The 21,544-nt window shown below is 43.1% G+C and overlaps 1 protein-coding gene across 1 annotated transcript in view; it reads right to left on the bottom strand.

The window, feature by feature from the left end:
- The window catches only part of KCNN2 (potassium calcium-activated channel subfamily N member 2), a 158,000-nt gene that overhangs the window by 105,384 nt on the left and 31,072 nt on the right, over positions 1-21,544 (bottom strand). Inside the window, exon 4 of the mRNA XM_047092603.1 lies at positions 5,988-6,406. Coding sequence (XP_046948559.1) covers positions 5,988-6,406 — 419 coding nt within the window. The remainder of the gene's footprint in view (positions 1-5,987; positions 6,407-21,544) is intronic.

The raw sequence follows: 21,544 nt of genomic DNA, 5'->3' as shown, positions 1-21,544 counted from the left end.
TCTCTCCCTCTCTCTCTCTCTCAAAAGCTCTCTCCTTTTAAAAAAATATTCTTGGGGTGCCTGGGTGGCTTAGTCGGTTGAGCGTCTGACTTCAGCTTAGGTCATGATCTCACAGTCCATGAGTTCAAGCCCTGCATCAGGCTCTGTGCTGACAGCTCAGAGGCTGGAGCCTGCTTCGGCTTCTGTGTCTCCCTCTCACTCTGCCCCTCCCCTGCTCATGAGCTGTCTCTCTCGGTCTCAAAAATAAATTTAAAAAAATTAAAAAAAAATTTTTTTTAATATTCCTGGACTGGTTCAAATTAACTAAGAAGAGAATTTCTATTAGGTGTGAATCCTTCTTTAATATGGAGAGAATACTCAGGCCTGGTGGGGTTCATTCAAATCCAAATTTCAAACCAAGGATACTGGAGAGCTGTGTGTTGTATGAGGTATTGCAAACTTCACAAAAGGAGGGAGGGAAGGAGAGAGGGAGGAAGGAAGGAAGGAAACATTTAAGAAGTGTAAGATGTGGGTGACATTGTATCAAAATCAACTTTGTAAAAAATAAGGCAAATTTCTTTTTTTTTTCCCTCTGTATCTTACCAGTCACAATCTGGAGATTTTTGTACAGCAGAATGGGAAATCAAATGAAAAAAAAAAGTGGGGAAAATCTACCATCACAAAGCTGGTTAATGATTTTCTTCTCCTTTGCATATTCACACAATTAGGAAATGTTACCTTGGGAGGAGGAAAGCTTATCAGGACTCCTGGGTGGCTTGGTTGGTAAAGCATGTGTGGTGAAGCGTCCGACATGGGCTCAGGTCATGATCTCACAGTTTGTGAGTTTGAGCCCCACATCGGGCTCTGTGCTGACAGCTTGGAGCCTGGAGCCTGCTTTGGATTCTCTGTCTCCCTCTCTCTCTGGCCCTCCCCCACTCATACTCTGTCTCTCTTTCTCTCTCTCTCTCTCAAAAATAAATATATCTTAAAAAAAATTTTTTTAAAGGAAGAGGAAAGCTTACCAATCCATTTTGTTTACAGAAAAGAAATGAAGACAGGAAGAAGTGAGCTGATTGGTCTGAGGCCGCACTGCCCCTCCGTGGCACAACTGGAATGATATCCCAGCATCCCAGGCCGAGTCTGGTCTCTCTCCCTTCCCTGACATACTACTTTTGTGTCCTTTATGTAACTGCAGGCCACAGGCTCTCATTTTTTTTTTTAATGTTTATTTATTTTTGAGAGACAGAGAGAGACAGAGATTGAGTGGGGAGGGGCAGAGAGAGAGGGAGACAGAGAATCTGACTCAGGCTCCAGGCTCTGAGCTGTCAGCACAGAGGCCAATGCGGGGCTCGAACTCACGAGCTGTGAGATCATGACCTGAGCTGAAGTCAGATGCTTAATTGACTGCACCACCCAGGTGTCCCAACAGACTCTCATTCTTGATAGGAAATGGGCAACTTTCACTTTCTAGTGATATGACCATAGGACTGGTCTGTCACCGAGTGACCTCAGCATGTTAAAAACCACGCACACTGCGAAGAAGATGTGACTCAGTTTGCCTCAGGCCTTCTGAATTTAGTAAAGGAACAGCTAACAACAGTTAAGATGGACCACTTTTGAAAAGAACATGTATGGCACATGCACAATTTTGAGGCTATTTTATTTCACTGGCCCTTTGCAGAGTAGATGCACTAGGGAACCACTTGTACAGATGTATATCCTGTTAAACTATGAAAAAAAAAAGCTTTAAAAAAAGGGGGTGCCTGGGTGGCTCAGTCAGTTAAGTTTCAGCTCAGGTCATGATCTCACAATTTGTCAGTTCGAGCCCCACATCAGGCTCTGTGCTGACAGCATGGAGCTTGCTTGGTGTTCTCTCTCCCTCTCTCTCTGCCCCTCCCACCTTCTCTCTCTCTCTCAAAATAAATAAAACTTTAAAAAAGCTTTAAATTATGCTTTTACCCACATTATCATGCTGTTATGTGTCATTTCTAACTAAGGGCAATCTTCATAAACTAAATGGGTTTATCAGCCAATGTTTTCCATACTTATTCTTCAAACTTTACAGGCCCATCTGCTCCAGAAAATATCACAAGCCTCTAAATACCTTGATTCTTAGCTAACAAAGCATTACCATAAAAGAGTCTACTTTTCTTTAAAAAGAAAACTTTAGGGGCACCTGGGTGGCTCAGTCGGTTAAGTGTCTGACTTTGGCTCAGGTCACGATCTCACCACTTGTGAGTTCAAGCCTGGCGTCAGGCTCCATATTGACAGCTCAGAGCCTGGAGTCTGATTTGGATTCTGTCCCTCTCTCTCTGCCCCTCCCCCACTTACACTCTGTCTCTGTCTCTTTGAAAAATAAACATTAAAAATAAACGAATAAATAAATAAATAACTTCAATCCTTCAAATGCCATCCTTAGGAAGACAAGTTCTAAAACAGATTCAGATACTTGATGTTAAAGCCTAGTCACTACAGAATTTCTCGTAAAAGCGGGTGGAGTCAACAAACGTGCTGGCCTAGGCTCTTTCCCTGGATCCCATTAACACGACTGTAGATAATTTCAAGAGAAACAAACAAACAAAAAAGCTTAAACTCAGAAGGACAGCAAGGAGTGACAAGACAATATTAAGGGAGCTGAAAAGCCAACTGCCACATGAGAACTGACCTGCCTGACTTGAGGAAGGAGAACACTAGACCAGGAGTGGTGAAACATGAAGCAGCAGCCATATTGGCTCTGAGAATCAACCACTCACCCCCACCCCAAATACTCAGGAATCCTTGGCACCAGTACCTCTGCAAGTGGAGATCAGGACGGAGTTTTAAATGCAAGGACAGGTTCAAATTCTGTGTAAACACGGGTAGACACCTACATTCCCTTCTCCAGTCTGTGCAACTGATAGTGCCTTTTCACCACCCTGGCGGAAGCCGGGAGGTTTACTGTCAGGAGAGGTAAAGCACAAGATCTGTGGGCTGACTGCAGAGCATCAAGCACCATAGGGAGAAGGTTCACAGATGAACAGGTGAGCCCTCTTCTCTGCCCTGTCTTTCAGTTCCCACGATGCTATCACCTAGGCTGGCACCTTCATGGTAGGACAGGAGAACTAACTTCCCATGAACCTGTCAGATTGCTCAGGAAAGAAAAAATACATAAAGATACTGAAAATGGTGTTCTGTGCCCCACCCCACCCCCACCCAAACGTCCCTGCAGTGAAGCCCACAGTCAAGAGTTCTGGATTTGCACAAACACTTCCATCACTCAGATCCTGAGTGCCTCACTGGCAAGTACAAGCAACAGCTGAGGCTACCTAACTACTTAAGGAAACCTCCTAAAAAGAAGCCAAGGGGTGCCTGGGTGGCTCAGTCGGCTAAGAGTCGGCTTCAGCTCAGGTTATGATCTCACAACTCATGAGTTCAAGCCCCACATTGGGCTCTGTGCTGACAGCTCAGAGACTGGAGCCTTCTTCAGATTCTGTGTCTCCCTCTCTCTCTGTCCCTTCCCCACTCATGCTCTGTCTCTCACTCAAAAATAAATAAACATTAAAAAAAAAAAACGGAAGCCAAAATCAACACAAAAGTGAATCTTTGGGGAAACAATGCATATACAAAGAGAAAAAATTTCAAAAGCTATCATTAACATCTCTGGGCAAATAAAACAATGCCTCTAACAATAAAAGAATGATGCTAATTTTTTTTAATGGGCATTTAGGGATCAAAAATGAGACACTGGAAATCAATATATGTTAAAAAGAAATTAATTTCCAATAGAAAGTTTGGAAGATAAAAATGATTATCCACAAAACAAAACACAGGGACAAAAATCATGAAATAACTCAAGAAAATTTACAGGAACTGAAGGACACTAATTCCAAGAGTGAACAGGAATTAAATTCTCAGTACTCTAGACCAAAATAGATTCACTCCAAGATATACTCTGATGCAACTGTAGAACAATGATCCTAAAAGCTTCCAGAAAAAAAAGGGGGGGGGGCATGAAAAAGTGAGAATACTATCAGACTGTTGGATCCTGGATGCTACAAGAAAATAAAGACTTCAATATTCTGAGGGAAAGTGATTTCCAATCTAGAGTTTCATACCCAGCCCAGTTATCAAAGAAGCACTAGACAAGATAGGCCATATATACACATGTAGGCTCTGGAAAAAATCTCCCTCTCCCCCACATTTTCTTAAAAGCTACTGGAGGAAGAATTCCACCAAAATGAAGGAATAAGTAAAGACAAAGGGAGAAATGAGGTTCCAGAAAAAGAGTAGGGGCGCCTGGGTGGCTCAGTTGGTTAAACGTCTGACTCTTGACTTCGGCTCAGGTCATGATCTCATGGTTCATGAGCTGGAGCATGGAGCCTACTTGGGATTCTCTCTCTCTCTCTCTCTCTCTCTCTCTCTCTCTCTCCCTCCCTCCCTCCCTTCCCCACCTCTTTCTGCCCCTCCCATGCTTTCTCTTAAAATAAGTAAAATAAACTTTAAGAAAAAGTTTATTTTGTGACTTACATATACAGCATATAAAGCATATGCCGCATATAAAAAAGCCAAAGGACATCCCTAACATGATGGACAAGGAAGTTAGAAGCAAGAATTGTTTTTCAAGCTGAAATTGATAGATTGCTCAATATACACGAATCTAGCAGAAGAGCATTTATATAACGGAGGTGATTTCTGGAAAATAAAAATCAAAATGCTAACAACATACTATACTGTTCAACTACAAATGCAGATCATATACTCAATAATGTTAGTGTGGAATGTAGATCATTGGCATTTATAGCATGTATAGGGAAGATGGCAATTACCCTTTTGGGGGTAGAGTCATGAAAGGGGTGTGCATGTGTGAAAAAACCCCTCAAACCCCAACTTTCATAAAAATCTAGATAAAAAAATCTAGTGGTAGCAAAATAAGCAATATCATTTAGAAATATGAAAAGCAGTTATCAAAAACCTGGCTCAATAAACTTTAAGTGATTGCTTCTGTAAAACTGAAATGGGGAAAGGGCATTATAGATTTGCTATTTTGGCAACAATTCTCACACAGATATTTTTCTTCTTTATCTATCTATCTATAATAATATATGTAATATATAATATTATAATATATAATATATATATAATACACCTTTGACTTTCAAAAGCTAAATTTAAAAAAAATCTGGTTACTACAAAGAACATCCAAATATGTAACAGTTCTATAAACCATGAAATTGCTCCTATCTATTGCTAATTTCAAGTTGGATTTTCCCAACCAAGATCACATGAGATCTCTCCCGTCATTATGATAGAGTTCCTTCTATTTATGTAACAAATCTATTTTTGTTTGTTTGTTACATGACAAGGTTAATATCACTGACACTATTTACTAATGAATTCAGTCAGCCTCACTGGGAAACTCCTGAATTCTGAGAATGTGTGTCTAGCTTTAAACCACCAGAGCACCTCATATAGTAAAACAAATACTTCCCCGTCTCACTAACTGTTGAGTTCAATAAAAACCAAATATTATATCTATAAGCTCCTTATCAACAATCCCATGAACACCATTATAAATAAGGACTACAACTGACAAACCACACTGAGATATTCCTTGAAGTTCAGACAGCTTGAATCCAATGTTTCCACTGGATTTCTGTCTCAACAATAATCCATGCTATAACCAACATGGCACCAACATGATTCGGTATTACCATTGAACACACATTTCAGGCAGAAATCTCCTATAAGATTTGTAAGTTTCTAAATTTTGCCACAGGTTATAAAGACAGCCCTCTACTGAAAACTGATCAAATCAGAAAGAAAAATACATAATCATCAAGGCATCACTGTAAGCAAAACTGTTAAGCAACGTTTTGTCAGGCTCATTTAAAAGAAGCCCAGTGGAGAATCCAAAGTTTTCAAGAGTGAGTCTCTGTGTGTGCCTCTAGTCTAAATAAAACGTGTTCTTTCTCCCACTTCCAAGGACACCATATAGCAAATTACGTTCTCAGGAAAAGAAACAAACTTACCTTTCACAAGCTCGGACAGTCCATGCGGCAATTATCCATAAGGAGATACTAAAAACCAAGAGTACAGTTCCTGGACATATAGTCATTAAAGTCTTCATAACAAAACGTGTATTGAAGTTTATCTTATTAAGTGCTCCAATGCTTCTAGAGGAGGCATCAGTGAAAAGTTTGCTATGTAAAAGCATGACTCTGGCAATCAGATAGAGTCTTAAGAACATTGGTATAGATAAAATAATGTCCACATCAGCGGTGGTTGTGGATGGGGCATAGGAGAAGGCAAGCCGGGCCGTCCATGTGAACGTATAATTCCCAGGTATGGGATGAATAGCACACACCAGTATTTCCAAGCAGATGAAGAAAATACGCTCATAAGTCATGGCTATTCTCCAGTCATCTGCTCCATTGTCCACCATGAACAACTGAAAAAATAAAGTAGAAAATCAGCTTCAGTATGGCATGAACGGTCTACAACGTGTTAGTGCAGATTTTAAAAATACATAACAGGTGACTTTTTAGCAATCATGGCAAGGTAAAGATTCTAACTTTTAAATGCTAGCCAGGTACGCTATTTTTAGAAAATGGTATTGGCACAAAAGGAGAACTTGGTTTTGCAAAAATTAAAATGTGAAACTTGCTACACAGGAGCTGAAGTTATTCCGGGGTCGATGCTCCTGGACGATCGTGTAAGTCACATCATTTTAAAAGAAAGGGTTGCGCCTATCAGCAAGGCACCCCACCCCATCCTTGATGAAGCCGGAATGGACTTGCCTTAGGAACAGTCTGTTCTCCTCATCAAGGGTCTGGATCTAATCCCTTCCTCAATTCTAACCACGTTCTCAGTGAAATCTATTTACGGTGCCTCTGCGGTCGCTTATGGCCTATAACGCAACTGTACATGAGCGTCCTTATAGGAAATCTTAATTGGCTTTGGGGAGAAAACCACAAGGGACCACAGACAAGTGTGGCAGAAACATTCCTTCTGGCTTCTCCACCTACTGATCTACCTTCTCTTTTCTTCTGTTCTCCCTTAGCCTTTGCTTGGATTATTAATTTGTTTCCAATCTTTCCTTCTTCTTCTTTTTTTTCAATATTGTAAGGATTCTTTTTTTTTAATGTTTATTTATTTTTGAGAGAAAGAGACAGTGTGAGTGGGGAAGAAGCAGAGAGAGGGAGACACAGAATCCGAAGCAGGCTCCAGGCTCCAGGCTCCACACTGTCAGCACAGAGCCCGATGTGGGACTCGAACTTACGAATCATGAGATCATGATCTGAGCTGAAGTCGGACACTTAACTGACTGAACCACCCAGGCGCCCTTCCAATCTTTCTTTAATAAAAGTTCTTTTAAAAAAATGTCTGTCATTTCTGGGGCGCCTGGGTGGCTCAATAGGTTAGGCATCAGACTCTTGATTTTAGCACAGGTCATGATCTTGTGGTTTATGGGACTAAGCCCTGCATCTGGCTCTGCACCAATGGTACAGAGCTTGCTTGGGATTCTCTCTCTCCCTCTCTCTCTCCTCCTCCTCCTCTGCTCGTACTATCTCTCAAAATAAATAAACTCAAAGAAAAAAAATTAAAAAACAACTTCTGTCATTCCTCATGCCACAATGAAAAAAAATAACAAAGAAAAAGGAGAGAGATAGATATTGTAAGTAGATAGACACACATTCAGGCAGACAGTGGAAGAGACAGAAAAGAATGTTTCCTGCATCTTCCCTGGCTTCTTGGTAAACGACTCCACCAGGCTCTAGGAGTCTGTAAATCAGAGGCATCATCTGGAAATGTGCAGGGACATTTCTGACTGCACAGCGACTTGTGGGGGCTCCTGGCATTTAGAGCCAGGAAGCCAGGGGTGCCACACATGCTGTAATTCTGGGAGTCCCACGCGCAAGAAAGACCCGTCTGCCAGAATGCCAGCGGAGCTCCCCCACTAAGAGATGACATATTCTTTGCCTTTTGGTAAGTAGCCAACTTAAGCAGAAAGCATGAGAGGAATGCCACCCAAAATGAGAACAGTGCATTCTCAGGTAATTGACTCGCGACGGAGGCGGGCAGGGCTCGTCTGCTCTACAGTTGGAGCCCAGCTACTCTGCTCTTGTAGAGTCAGGAAAGCGATTTTCCCATGTTGGCTACAAACCCCCCTTCTAGTTTAATTATTCTGTAGTAATAGCTTTTCCCCATGTTATTATCCCAATAATGCTATCAGTGTTACTCTGCAAGGACCGGAATCTGACAGCAAAATGTACCACACTTCTTTCTGGGACCTCGAGGAGATGGACAGCCAGCAGAATCTCTCATACACATACCGAATTTTAACAAATTAAGTTACATTTGGCAACATAACGGCTTGAGTGTTGCCTTTATCCTAAGTTTTCAGCTGGGGACTTTCAAAGTTTGAACAAATGCTAATAGACAATGAAGACTTTCCAGTTTCCAGGAAAGAAACAGGTCGCAAATACAGAGCAGGACAAGTTAACTACAGAAATGTTCTTGCTCAGGGATGCCTCAGTGGTTCAGTCGGTTAAGCGTCTAACTCTTGGTTTCAGCTCAGGTCACGATCTCACAGTTATGCGATCAAGCCCTACATCAGGCTCTGTGCTGACAGCACTGAGCCTGCTTGGGATTCTCTCTCTCTGCCCCTGCCCCGCTGGTGAACGTGTTTGCGTTCTCTCTCTCTCTCTCTCAAAATAAATAAATAATTTTTTTAAAAAAAGAAATATTTTTGTTGAGTCTCACCCCTTCCAATACCATATTAACATAAAGGATTTCGATCTAACAGATACAAAAAGATTATATGGATATAATGGTAGAAGCCTGCTCAACTTTGTATCAGCGAGTGTTGGGATCCCCAAATCTCTTGAGATGTTTACATCCAAAAGAATGCACCCTCAAACTAGTCACTCTGAGAGGCTATATACATTCCAAAGATGCTGTCACTGTCCTCTTTAGAAACTGCTGTCAGGGCGTGGCACAAGTCACATAAGAAAAATAATCCTATTATTTAAATCCACATTTCCATTTCTACTGAAAATGATATTACCCAGCTTGATTGTCTATTTTCTTCACCCAACTTAGCTCCAGATGACTTGGCAAAATGTCAAATCCATCCCCAAAAGGGCTCAGGGTCACCAAGCCTCCAGGTAGTCCTAAGCTGTGCCACAGATTCAGAGAGTAATTCCAAGACAGGCTTTCCACGCTCTGTTCTGGGCAACAGCGGCATAAATGCGGCACAGGTACCTTCCCAGGTAACTGGTGAAGAAATGCCAAGCTAGATGGGAGAATTCTGACATTGCTCCCAAAGAGCCTCCTATCTTTCCAGGACTGGCCCTCCCTCCATCACTCACAGTGCACCTGTTCCTCAGACCTCCCAGCTACTCCCCTCCTGAACCAGGCTGGTTCCTGCCATTCGTGCCCATCACTTCAACTGTGACCTCACCACATTCACAGCTGCCCTCCCTGCTGTTACATGCAGGTGGGCCCACCCCGGTAACCTCCAAGCGGCGACCTGCTGTCCAGGGTGTTGCAGATGGACTGGGGCCACCTGTGCCTTCGGGCTCAGCTGAACCCGCAGCCTCACACAGGACTATTCCCCCATCCTCCCTAGCGCCTACTCTGAATAATCACCTTTCCCCTTGAAGGCCATGCTTTCCCCCCCAATATCAGAAATGCCCTCGACTTTCTACTTCAGCCATCATCACACCACACCTCACCCTTCTCCCCTTATTTTCCGATAAGGAAAAATCCAAAGCAATGCTATATCCCAAACCAGTTCTGCATGGAAAATCTGGTTTTTGTGCTTCCTCTCTCAGTTAGTGCAAATCTCGATGGTTCACTATAAACAGAGGAAAAGAAACAAAGAAGAACCCCTCCCCCAATCCCTCCTACCACCCCCACTCCCAGCTCTGTGTGCCACAGGTGATATTTTCTGTTCTACTTCATCCCCCAGCGTGCCCACATGGCTTTTGCCACCATCAGCCCGCTAACAGGACTCTTGGGAAGGTCAGTAAACACATCTTAATTATGAAATCCAGTCCTTCCATCTTAATTCTTACTTGACCTGACATTAATCATTCCTTCCTTCCTAAAAAAGATCTCTTGGGGCGCTTGGGTAGCTCGGTCGGTTGAGCGTCCAACTACGGCTCAGGTCATGATCTCGCGGTTCATGAGTTCGAGCTCCGCATAGGGCTCTGTGCTGATGGCTCGGAGCCTGCTTCAGATTCTGTGTCTCCCTCTCTCTCTGCCTCTCCCCTACTTGTGCTCTGTCTCCCTTTCTCTCAAAAATAAATAAACATTAAAAAAAATTTTTTTAAAAAGATCTCTTGGCTTGTGTGACATATGGCTTCCCCCCAACCCCCATCTGCTGCCACTCCAAAGGATCCATCTCTCTTTCCTTAAATATCCACCTTCCTTTAAGTGTCCAACTCTTGATATTAGCTCAGGTCACGCTCTCATGGTTGTGAGATTGAGCCCCGCGTTGGGCTCAGTGCTGAGCAGAGAGCCTGCTTGGGATTTTCTTTCTCCCTCTTTCTCTGCTCCTCCCCCACTCATGCTCACGCTCGCTCTCTCTCTCTCTCTCTCTCTCTCTCAAAATAAATAAATAAACTTAAAAAAAATCCACCTTTCTCCTCCCTCCCCAGCTAAGTGCCATTACTCTCCTGAGGACCATCTCTGACGCTTCTCTCACTCTGTACCTTCCTGGACGATCTCCTCTATGCCTTCTATCTCCACTACCAGAGCCTTCTACCAAAAACTATCCTCCATCTTTTAATAACCTTGGTAAAAATATCAATTATATCAGCCCCCTGCTGTCAAGATGGAAGCCATTCAAAGGCCCCCATTCTGCAATCTGGTTTTGCCTATCTCTTCAACTTCAGCACCTATTCCCCTTACCTTTATCTCCCTCTGGGTGCAGAAATTCCAGAACACAGTACCTTAACAGTGCTTCCGTGTGTTTGTACATTCTGCTCCATGGACTGCAAAGTCTTCCCACCTAGCAGATTCTTACTCCTTTAACACCAAGACTCCACGCTCACTTCTTTCTAGGACATTGTGCGTGCCCTAGCCAAATCTAAAAACTCCCTCCTTTATTCCATGATTTCTGTATATGCCTCTTATTGATACCACAGAGGAACAGTAAGGATTTCCTTGCAAGATTATCACCCCCACTTGTCTGTGAGGCTCCTTGAGGACAGGAGCCATGTCTACCTAGCAGAGAACAATAAGTACTTTCTAATGAAGTGCCTTATTACGTTCATTTAATACTGACTATCCTAATCACTGCATAGGTCCTAATGTTAATTAAATATGTTCATGGAAGTTGGGCATACAAAAGCGTAATACAAGTGAAGTGAATCTATGCCATGTTTCAAATGTGTACAGAACACATCCTACTAAATGCCAAGGCATTACAGCAACATCATTTTGCAACTCCCTAGGAAGTCCAGAGAACATTCTTCTTCAGTAACTTCCCCAGAAAAATTTTCTATCACGTAGTTGCTTTTTACTACAAGTGGTTTCATCCACACCTCAAATAAGTTTTATTTTGGCTTCATTTGATCACGCTACATATTTCAAAGCCAAGGTTAAGGAAACAAACAAACAAACAAACATAATTTATTCTACTCTGCAGATAATCCCCAGCGTAACCTGCTGCTTATTCATCCATTTGCTAAATATCCAGGGTGCTCAACACTCAGTGTGCACCAAGCACTGTGCTACGTGCTAGCCATACAACAGCATTTACAGCAGACAGAGGGTCTGCTCTGAGAAGCTAACTTTCACCAGGAAAGAAAGACAAAGTCAAGAGAGCAGACTTGAAGCAATTTGATAAAGTAATTATGTCTGTGGACACTGCTCTGAAAAACCAACAAGTGATGAAACAGGGAAGAATAAACTGGAGTTGACAGCAGATGTGGGCACCGGGGAAAACGTGTGCCTAAATTCCTGAGAAGGGGGGCCAGTCCCATCAACAGCCAGGAGAAGAACCTTCTAGGCAGGGGAAATGGACAGGGAAAGGGCATGAGCTTTATAAAGCTTAGCGTGCTTGGGGCGCCTGGGTGGCTTAGTCAGCTGAGCGTCCAACTTCAGCTCAGGTCATGATCTCATGGTTCGTGAGTTTGAGCCCCGCCTCGGGCTCTGTGCTGACAGCTCAGAGCCTGGAGCCTGCTTCGGATTCTGTGTCTCCCTCTCTCTCTGCCCCTCCCCTGCTCATGCTCTGTCTCTCCCTCTCTCACAAATAAACATAAAGAAAAAAAATGTAAAGCTTAGTGTGCTTAAGGAAATAAAAGAATACCAGGGTGTTTGAAACTAAATGATCATGGGGCTGAGTGGAAGGAGATGAACTGAAAGAGACAAATAGGGATCAGACGTGCAGGACGTTGTTGGCTGCGGTATCCAGACTGGATTTCATTTCAGGCTCTGCAGGAATCCACTGAAGGGTATTAGGCAGAGGAATGGCATGATCTGGTTTACAGCTTGAAGGGTTCATCCTCACTTTAAGGGATACCAAGGACACAGGGGAGGAAGGACTACTGCATCTGATTGGCTGCAGTTAGTATCCCCATGACCTGGACTGGGGGGGTGGGGTTGCCATGGAAATGGAGATAGTGGGCGCGCTAGAGATATAGTTTGCAGATCTTGCTAGAACTTGCAGAGGGGCTGAATGTGGGAGTGATAAAAGAAAGAAAAGAATCCTAGGTGGCTGAGTTTCTACTCTGGAAAACACAGTGGCTGGCCATGCCATTTCCTGAGTACAGTGGGCTGGTGGGGGGAGGAGGGAAGCAAAGATTCTACGTTGGCCACTGTCATCTGAGCATAGACGCCACGCAGGTAGCAGTATATGCAAGTCACTGAGAGAAATCCAGACCGGGGGAATGAACTTGGAAGGTATCACTAGTTAGGTCGTTTTCTGAGATGAGTGGGAAAATTGGAGGAAGTGGAGAGAAAAGGACAGGACACAAGGCCAAGTCCTGAAGGACCCCTCAGTGCAGAGGGCAGATGGAAGGTCAAGCCAATCTGTCAAGTAGGAAGACAGGAAAGTGCGGTAAGGAGTCAAGGGTGAGGGCTGTCATTCCAAACTGCAAAATAATATTTCCATAGAGAAAATGGAAAACATTCTTAACATCGTAGCCATTCAACACCGGATTCCATGTCGTGTATTAAAATCCACCTGTAAAAATATTCCCATTATATCGCATATGATCAAAATATATGATGGGTTTCAAGCTCGCTTGTGGGGGAGTTAGAGTAATCAGAATGACGGATGCCAAGACATCTTTATACTCATTTTTCACATTGATGCTAATGAGAAAGATTTTAGGGGCAATGCATGACGACGGTTCAATCTGCTTGCATTCTAGAGCTACGGTTAATGGTCTTTGCCAGAGGTTTCAAGTAACGTTACGTGCAGGCATAACACAGAATCTGTCCCCAGAAAATATCCTCCCCCACCACAAGCTTGAGCTTCCCAATGTAACTGTTTTCTTTCTGCTCTGATACCCAAAATATCCTATCCTTGAAGTCCACTCTCCAAGATGAACTTGCAGTGGAGGTCATTCGGAGGAAGAGGGTCTGGAGCTTAGTGACAGAGACCTTCCTCACAATCAAGTCACCTGCTGGCGTGGGGACCTCTGCTCACCCAGCCCTCCAGAGCGAGGGGCTCACATGCAGAAGCCCCAGCTGCCTTCTGTGTGTGCTTTTCCTCCTCAATGAGGTTCTGAGTTCTGCAGTCTGATCTGGGACAGCATCTTACATATCCCGCATTTCCTTTCTAGTAAAGAATCCAGGGCAGTGCTCAGCACAAACATGGTGCTTAAAAAGTAGATACTGAATAAAATACCTACAGTCGTGGATTTGTTAAGAAAGCAAATAGAGGTAAAATAACAAAGGAAACTCCGAAAAGGAAGAATAATAAGGGAGAAGCAGCCCCGACATATTATCAAAGTAATAATTTTTTTAAAGCTTATTTTACTGATCTCGAGAGAGAGCACAGGAGGGGCACAGGGGAGTGGGGGAAGACAGAGAGAGAGAGAGAGAGAGAGAGAAAGAGAGAGAATCCCAAGCAGGCTCCACATCGTCAGCGCAGAGCCTGATGTGGGGCTTGAATCCACAAACAATGAGCGAAATCATGACCTGAGCCAAAATCAAGAGTCAGATGCTTAACGGATCACCTAGGTGGCTCAGTTGGTTAAGCATTCGACTTCGGCTCAGGTCATGATCTCACAGTGGGTTCGAACCCCGCATCGGGCTCTGTGCTGACAGCTCAGAGCCTGGAGCCTGCTTTGGATTCTGTGTGTCCCTCTCTCTCTGCCCCTCCCCCACTTGTGCTCTCTCTCTCTGCCCCTCAAAAATGAATAAATGTAAAACAAAACAAAACAAATACCACGTGGGGAAAATGTTCACAACTGTTATTGGAACTGAAAACGTTCACAACAAAGGACTTGTTTCCCTGGTATATAGGTTCCTACAAATCCTTAAGAAAGAGACAAGCAGGGGCGCCTGGGTGGCGCAGTCGGTTAAGCGTCCGACTTCAGCCAGGTCACGATCTCGTGGTCCGTGAGTTCGAGCCCCACGTCAGGCTCTGGGCTGATGGCTCAGAGCCTGGAGCCTGTTTCCGATTCTGTGTCTCCCTCTCTCTCTGCCCCTCCCCCGTTCATGCTCTGTCTCTCTCTGTCCCAAAAATAAATAAATGTTAAAAAAAAAAAAAATTCTAAAAAAAAAAAAAAAGAAAGAAAGAGACAAGCAATCCACAGAAAAATGGGGAAAGGACATAAAGAGCAGGTCATGGAAAAGCAACTAAAAATGTCTCATCAACCTATTGTTTTTTTCTTAAAAAGATGCTCAACTTTAATCATAGGAAGAAAATGAGATACCTTTTTTTTTTGACCTGTCCTGTTGCAAAAAGATCAAACAGCTTTGTAACACACTAGAAGAGTGGCAGGATAGGGATACAGTTACGGTCATACATTGTAGGTGGAACTGCACATCCACATGACCCTTGAGAAGGCGAATTACCGGGTTGGAAACACACGTATTCTTTGACCAGACCATTCCATTTGAAATTTGTCCTACTGATATATTTGCACATGTGATCGGTGAAGATATAGGATCATTTAATACGGCATTGCCAGCATATTAGCAAAAGACTAGAACTGATCTAAATATCCACTAATAAGGGAGGAGGTAACCACATTAGGGACTTCCACAAGATGGAACAGTATGACATTAAAACAAGATGAGGGGGAGCCTGAGTGGCTTAGTCGGGTAAGCATCTGGCTTCTGCTCAGCTCATGATCTCATAGTTCGTGGGTTTGAGTCCCACATCGGGCCCTCTGCTGTCAGCACAGAGCCTGCTTTGGATTCTCTGCCTCTTTTTCTCTCTGCCCCTCCCCGACTTGTGTGTGTCCTCTCTCAAAAATAAACATTAAAAAAAACAAGATGAGGAAAATTTTTATATACAATTGAAGAAAATGATGGAGGCAGTAACTGAGTTAAATTTTTTTTATTATTATGTTTATTTATTCTGAGAGAGAGAGACAGAGAGAGAGACACTGTAGGCCAGTAGGGGAGGGGCAGAGAGAGAGGGAGACACAGAATCCGAAGCAGGCTCCAGGCTCTGAGCTGTCAGCACAGAGCCTGATGTGGGGCTTGAACCCATGAATGTGCGATCATGACCTGAGTTGAAGTCGGACACTCACCCGACTGAGCCACCCAGGCGCCCCTGGAAGTAACTGAGTTTAAAAAATTACACAACTACATGCTACTACTTGTGTAGTTTTGTATGTGCACACAATATCTCTGAAAGAATATTCTAGAAAGAATGCTAAGTATGGCTTAGGGGAGGTAAACTGAGTAGCTGGGGATTAGAAATGTAAAGGAGACTTCTAATGGCACCATCATTTACTTAGCTATTTCAAAACCATGTGAATAAATAAATGTAAGTTAATTGATAAAAATAAAGGATAATGAGTGGCACATGAGAGGAAGGAAAAATGAGAACAAAGGAGGTCATCAGACATTCGAAAACATCCTAATAGTCTACATGTGAAAAAGTGCAAAACTAGAAGGTAGCAACTGACAGTCACCACCACGACCTACAGAACCAAGCACACTGAATCCAATTTATATCTATTCTCACACACACACACAAAATAATAAAATAAAATAAATAAAAATAAACAAAATGCTCTGCTTGCTAAGGTGAAACCTTGAACCATTACATTACATAACTGTTTTCAGCAGTGTGAACAAAAATAAGTCAGCTTTCTTGGTTAACCTTTAAACCAAATATTCAAGAAAGCCAAGATTTTTTTTTTCCTCATTCAGTTATTGAATGCTTCTATTTGTCAAACTCTGTGGATACAAAGATTAAAAACCCTCTCGGCGTTAGCTGAGGAAGAGAAATGCAACTGAATGGTTACAGTGCCTGTGGAAAGGGCCACAGAAGAGGAGGGGTCAGGAGAGGCTACATCATGGAACAGGACGTGGTACCCACCCCTCCCTTCCGCTGGGGTCGCCTGGACCCTTCGTAAAACTCAGGACTGTGACCTTCCAAGTTCAGCACTCGGATATTTGCAGGATAATGGCCCTGAAGAAAATACACGGAAATGTCTTCATCCAAAAAAGAGGCCCCTTCCTTAGAAACCAGCTTTTGTATAAAGGCGGGTGAAAAAGCCACCAGAGACGCAAGCCAAATAATGAGGCTTTTTCTTCATCAAAGCGTGGCCAAGAGAGACTCCATCAACACAGAAGTTAGACCGCAACCTCCTGTCCCAGACTAGGTCAAAGGACAAACAGGGGAAAAGAGACCAGTCTTTTCAATGGCCTCACTGAAATTTCCTACAAGACCCTCAGCCCAGAACCGGTGGGAGGCAGACACAGAAAAGCTATGTTCAGCATTCATGTCCAATGTCCAGTCCCGAGCAAAACTGGGAAGAAACAAGCAGCACTGGTACTTGTCATTCCCTCACCCCAAGCCCGTAGCCTTTCCCTGGCTTTTGGAACCTCCTGCACAGAGAGATTTCTGCCTCCGGGGAGGAGGATTTCAGAACCAACGCAGCAAAGTCTTAATCACTGAACTGCTCACTCCTCCCTGGGCGAAGAGCGTAGAAGAGAAAGAACTTGCCTGGAATGCAGGAAACCCAGGCTCAGATTCCAGATACTCTAACTTGTCCTTTGACCTTGGCAAGTCATTCAAACCTCACGGACCTTATTTCCATCATGTGTCACACGGAGATAATGTTCTTTGCTGCCTCTGAAAATAGTTTGGAGGATAAAATGAACGTAGATTGTATGTTGCGGGCAACACTGTCGACTGGCTGACCCGGTGTCATTCTCATCCCTCTTCTACCCTGCCCATCTCCATTACAGAAATACCCACGTCCCCAGACTCTTTTGCAGGTATGTACAGCCATGTGAGGCAGCTCTCACCGGAAGTCAGAAGCCAAAGTTTGCTGGAAGACTCATTGGGTAGGCTTTGCTTTTCTGGATAGAAATAACACCTGGCTGGCGTTGCTCTCTTCCTTCCCTCCCTCTAAGCCTAAATAAGAACGGATGCCCTAGGTCTGCAGCAGCTATCTTGTGACCTTGAGGAAAAAGGCCAAAAGAATCAAAGTAATACTGGAGCACCTGGGTGGCTCAGTCGGTTGAGCATCTGACTTCGGGTCAGGTCATGATCTCACGGTTCATGAGTTTGAGCCCCGTGCTGGGCTCTGTGCTGCCAGCATGGGGCCTGGAGCCTGCCTAGGATCCTGTGTCTCCCTGTCTCTCTGCCCCTCCCCTGCTCATGCTCTCTCTCAAAAATAAACATTAAAAAAAAAAAAAAAAAAGAATCACAGTAATACCAGCCCCGACATCTTATGCCACTGAGCCAGCCATCGCTCACCCGGTTTGTGTTAGCTGGGTTTTCTCCCATTTGAACAGGCAAAAGTATGCCCACGTTTAATTTAATCCACATTAAAGTGCTGTGTGAAGGTCTATAAAAGATAAAGAATGATCATTAACTGAAACACTTCGGGGAGAGCGCAGCTAAACAATTCAAAGGGGATGCATCTCAAGTATTGGAATTTAAGGCACAGTAACTCTTGAGTGGTGCAGTTACTTTCGGGTGGGTGGCTTTGGTTCATGCCTTTTAAATATCAACCAACTGCTCAGAATATCGCGTAGTGTGACTCATAGGAAATGCACACACAATTTGGAGTCAGAGAAGCTTGGATTTCATTTCTGGCTTGACCACTTACTAGCTAAATGGTCCTGCACAAGATACTTAATCTCTCCCAGCCTAGGTCTGTTCAACTACAGAAATTTAAAATAACATCTACCTTGTATGGTTATTAATGAGGCAAGAGCCACTCGGCTCACCCTAGTAAAAGTGACCCCGTGAATAAGTAATAGTATTGCATGAGCCCTCAAGAGGGCAAAAGCACATGAATTCAATGTCAACTTGTGATATAAAAATGGGAAAATTAATCAAGGAGGAGGAGGAAGGGACTTTGTAAGGAAGGATATTAAAGCAAAGTCAGTGTTGAAAAAGAGTTCCAAAAACTTCCAATCATACCTATTTTTGAAAGAATTCTTACCATTTGCTCAAATTAGGTGTTTCGGACATTCTCCACTTCTTAGACAATAGCTATCTACAGACTAAAATTCTAGAACTGAACACTGAGGTCCAGGGATGGTTATCCGACATCTATACCCTGCTGCTTTTAAAACTTCTTTAAAATCTTAACCCCCTTTCACCTGCCTTCTCTCAACCAGGCTCACACCCTCTGCGGACCCACTTAGGCATTTTACGTATGTTGATGTATTGCCAGGAAACTGTTCTCACATGGCCTTGCAATTTATGTCAGTTGACTCTCAAAATTACTTGTGAACTTCTCCAGAAAGAGAGGAGAATTATTTTTTTCCCACCTAGGTTCTCTGCACAGTGATGTCACAGAAAGCACTGAGGCGAATGGCTGAGGAGCCTGGGCTCTAGGATCTAGATTCTGACAGATTTAAGTTCTGCTGGACTTTCCACCTGTGACTAGTTCTGTGACCTCGGGAAAATTATTCAAACTTTCTAAGCCTCAGTTTTATCATTTAAGGAGGGTCTAATCAGAGTGTATCTCTCTCTCAGTGTAAGACAGTGCTCAACAGATGTTAGTTTCTTAGATGACGATTAATTTCAGTTTCTGTGTCCACAGTTGGCCTCCAATGAATGAATGTCCTCTTTTATTTTTTTACATTTATTTATTTATTTGGGGGGGGTGCTGGAGGGGCAGAGACAGAGACAGACAGACAGAGAGAAAGAGAGAAAATCCCTAACAGGTTCCGCACTGTGCACAGAGCCCCATGCAGGACTCCAACCCACGAACTGTGAGATCATGACCTGAGCTGAAATCAAGAATCAGAGGTTCAACCGACTGAGCCACCCAGACTCCCCTGAATGAGTGCACGAAAGGTGAAATGAGAAGAGATGGACAGACACACTGACATCACTGGTCGTAGCTACTGGAAAGGATAAAAATCCAGATGAGAGGAAATGAGAAACTGAAATAAAATTCTTCATTGGTCACTTCTCTACTAACTTCTCAACACGCTTACATGAACTGTCTATACATGCTGAAAAGCATCCTCAAATCATTTGGGAGGTTGATAGGGAATAAATCCTAAGCAAATAAAATAAACATGGCAAGTCCTAAAGCTGTGAAATAACTCAATACGAGTCAACCCAGTTAATTCAAAAAATTTAACCTGAACTGATAAAAACCGCATATTTTTATATGAAGCATTATAGTAATTATTGCTACTGGCTATAATGTGTTATCATCTCCTTAGTTATTTTAAGCACTTAAAACGCTAGCTAAAAGCCAGTTGCTTTTATTATATCATTTGCCGTTATAACAGTCCAATTAAAGCAGAGACAATTGAAAGAACTTGGCCACAGTCACATCATGAATTACCAAGAAAACCTGTTAGCTCAAGTTCATGTCTCCCAGCACTCACATCATTTGATGGGGGCTGCCGGCTGAACTGAAAGGTTGGGTGCAAATCAAATATTTATAAACCAAATAAGCGCCTACCCACTAATTGACATTATGATTTCTAAAATGTCACATCTTCACTCTCTGACGATCCTGGACGACAGCAGCTGTTTGAACCTCCCGCTTCTCTGGCAGAAGCAAACACTTAAATAAACCTTCATGTTACATTCAGTGCCCTGTGGTAACAGAAATCGACCGCTTCCAAGTTTAGGCTTTCTCCAACTTAACAGTCTTCAGCCAGGACACTTTCTTCTAACTTTGGTAGTACCCAGCCTCAAACTGTCCACAGTACTTGAGATGAAAACATGAAAGCTGTGTGAAAGTATGGTCAACTCACCATATGTAATAGGGCCAGGCACTGCTCTAACCTGTTATGTGTATTCATTCATTTAAAACACATGACCACCCAATGGGGTACCTGGGTGGCTGTTAGTTGAGCATCTCACTTCAGCTCAGGTCATGATCTCACTGTCCGTGGGTTCCAGACCTGTGTCAGGCTCTGTGCTAATAGCTCAGAGCCTGCAGGCTGCTTCGGATTCTGTGTCTCCCTCTCTGCCCCTCCCCTGCTCACGCTCTGTCTCTATCTCTGTCTCTGTCTCTCTTTCTCAAAAATAAACAAACATTTAAAAATTAAAAAAAAATAATAAAACACATAACCACCCAAGAAGGTAGATGCTATTATCATCATCCCCATTTTAAGAATGGGTTAAGTGAGGCTCAGGAGTTAGAGAATGAGCCAGCGCTGTATGGTTTTAAAGTATGGGGCCAAGAGATGGGCCCAAGCAATCCATGTTAGAACCTGTGCCCACAGTAAGGACACTGTGGCTCATCACTTAGCCAGTCATAAAACAATTTTAAGGGGGCACCTGGGTGGCTTAGTCAGTTGAGCATCTGACTTCGGCTCAGGTCATGATCACACACTTTGAGTCTGAGCCCCACAAACAGCGCTCTGTTGTCAGCACAGAGCCCGCTTCAGATCCCTCTCCTCCCTCTCTCTCTCTGTCCCTACCCCACTCACGGTCTCTTTCACTCTCTCTCAAAAATAAACATTAAAAAAAATAAACATTAAATTAAAAAAATATTAATAACATAGATAGACAGGGTAGGGGGATTAGAAGGAAGGTTTCTAAGGGTTGTTACATTGAGTGCAAGAAGAAAGGAATTCTCACTAACTTCAGACATCATTAAATATACATATTTGCTAAAAATTATAAAATAACCACTAAAAGAGAGAAAACAAATTGTGTAACATCTAAGCTGTTAGAGGGGAAAAAAAAGAATTTTTAAAAAATCCTCACATCACCCAACATAAAGAAAGAAGAAAGATAGAAGCAGTGAGAAAACATTATGAAGTCAAAATAAATGTCAGAAACAGGTACCAAAATATCCATTGCTATAATTAATGTAAGTAAACTAGCCTATACACCCAAAGTATAATGTTGAGTGAAAGAGGAAAGCCAGCTGCGAAATGATAGGCACAGCACAGCATCTCTGTGAAATGTACGGAATTACAAATACTATACATGGATTATAAAGAC

The sequence above is a fragment of the Lynx rufus genome, unplaced genomic scaffold (genome assembly GCF_022079265.1).
Source record: "Lynx rufus isolate CCGP_SWC_20201006 ecotype Redwood Valley unplaced genomic scaffold, mLynRuf1.p SCAF_1, whole genome shotgun sequence".
Lineage (NCBI taxonomy): Eukaryota > Metazoa > Chordata > Mammalia > Carnivora > Felidae > Lynx > Lynx rufus.
The sequence above is the reverse complement of the archived record's forward strand: the minus strand, read 5'-3'. Positions and strand labels throughout refer to the sequence as shown.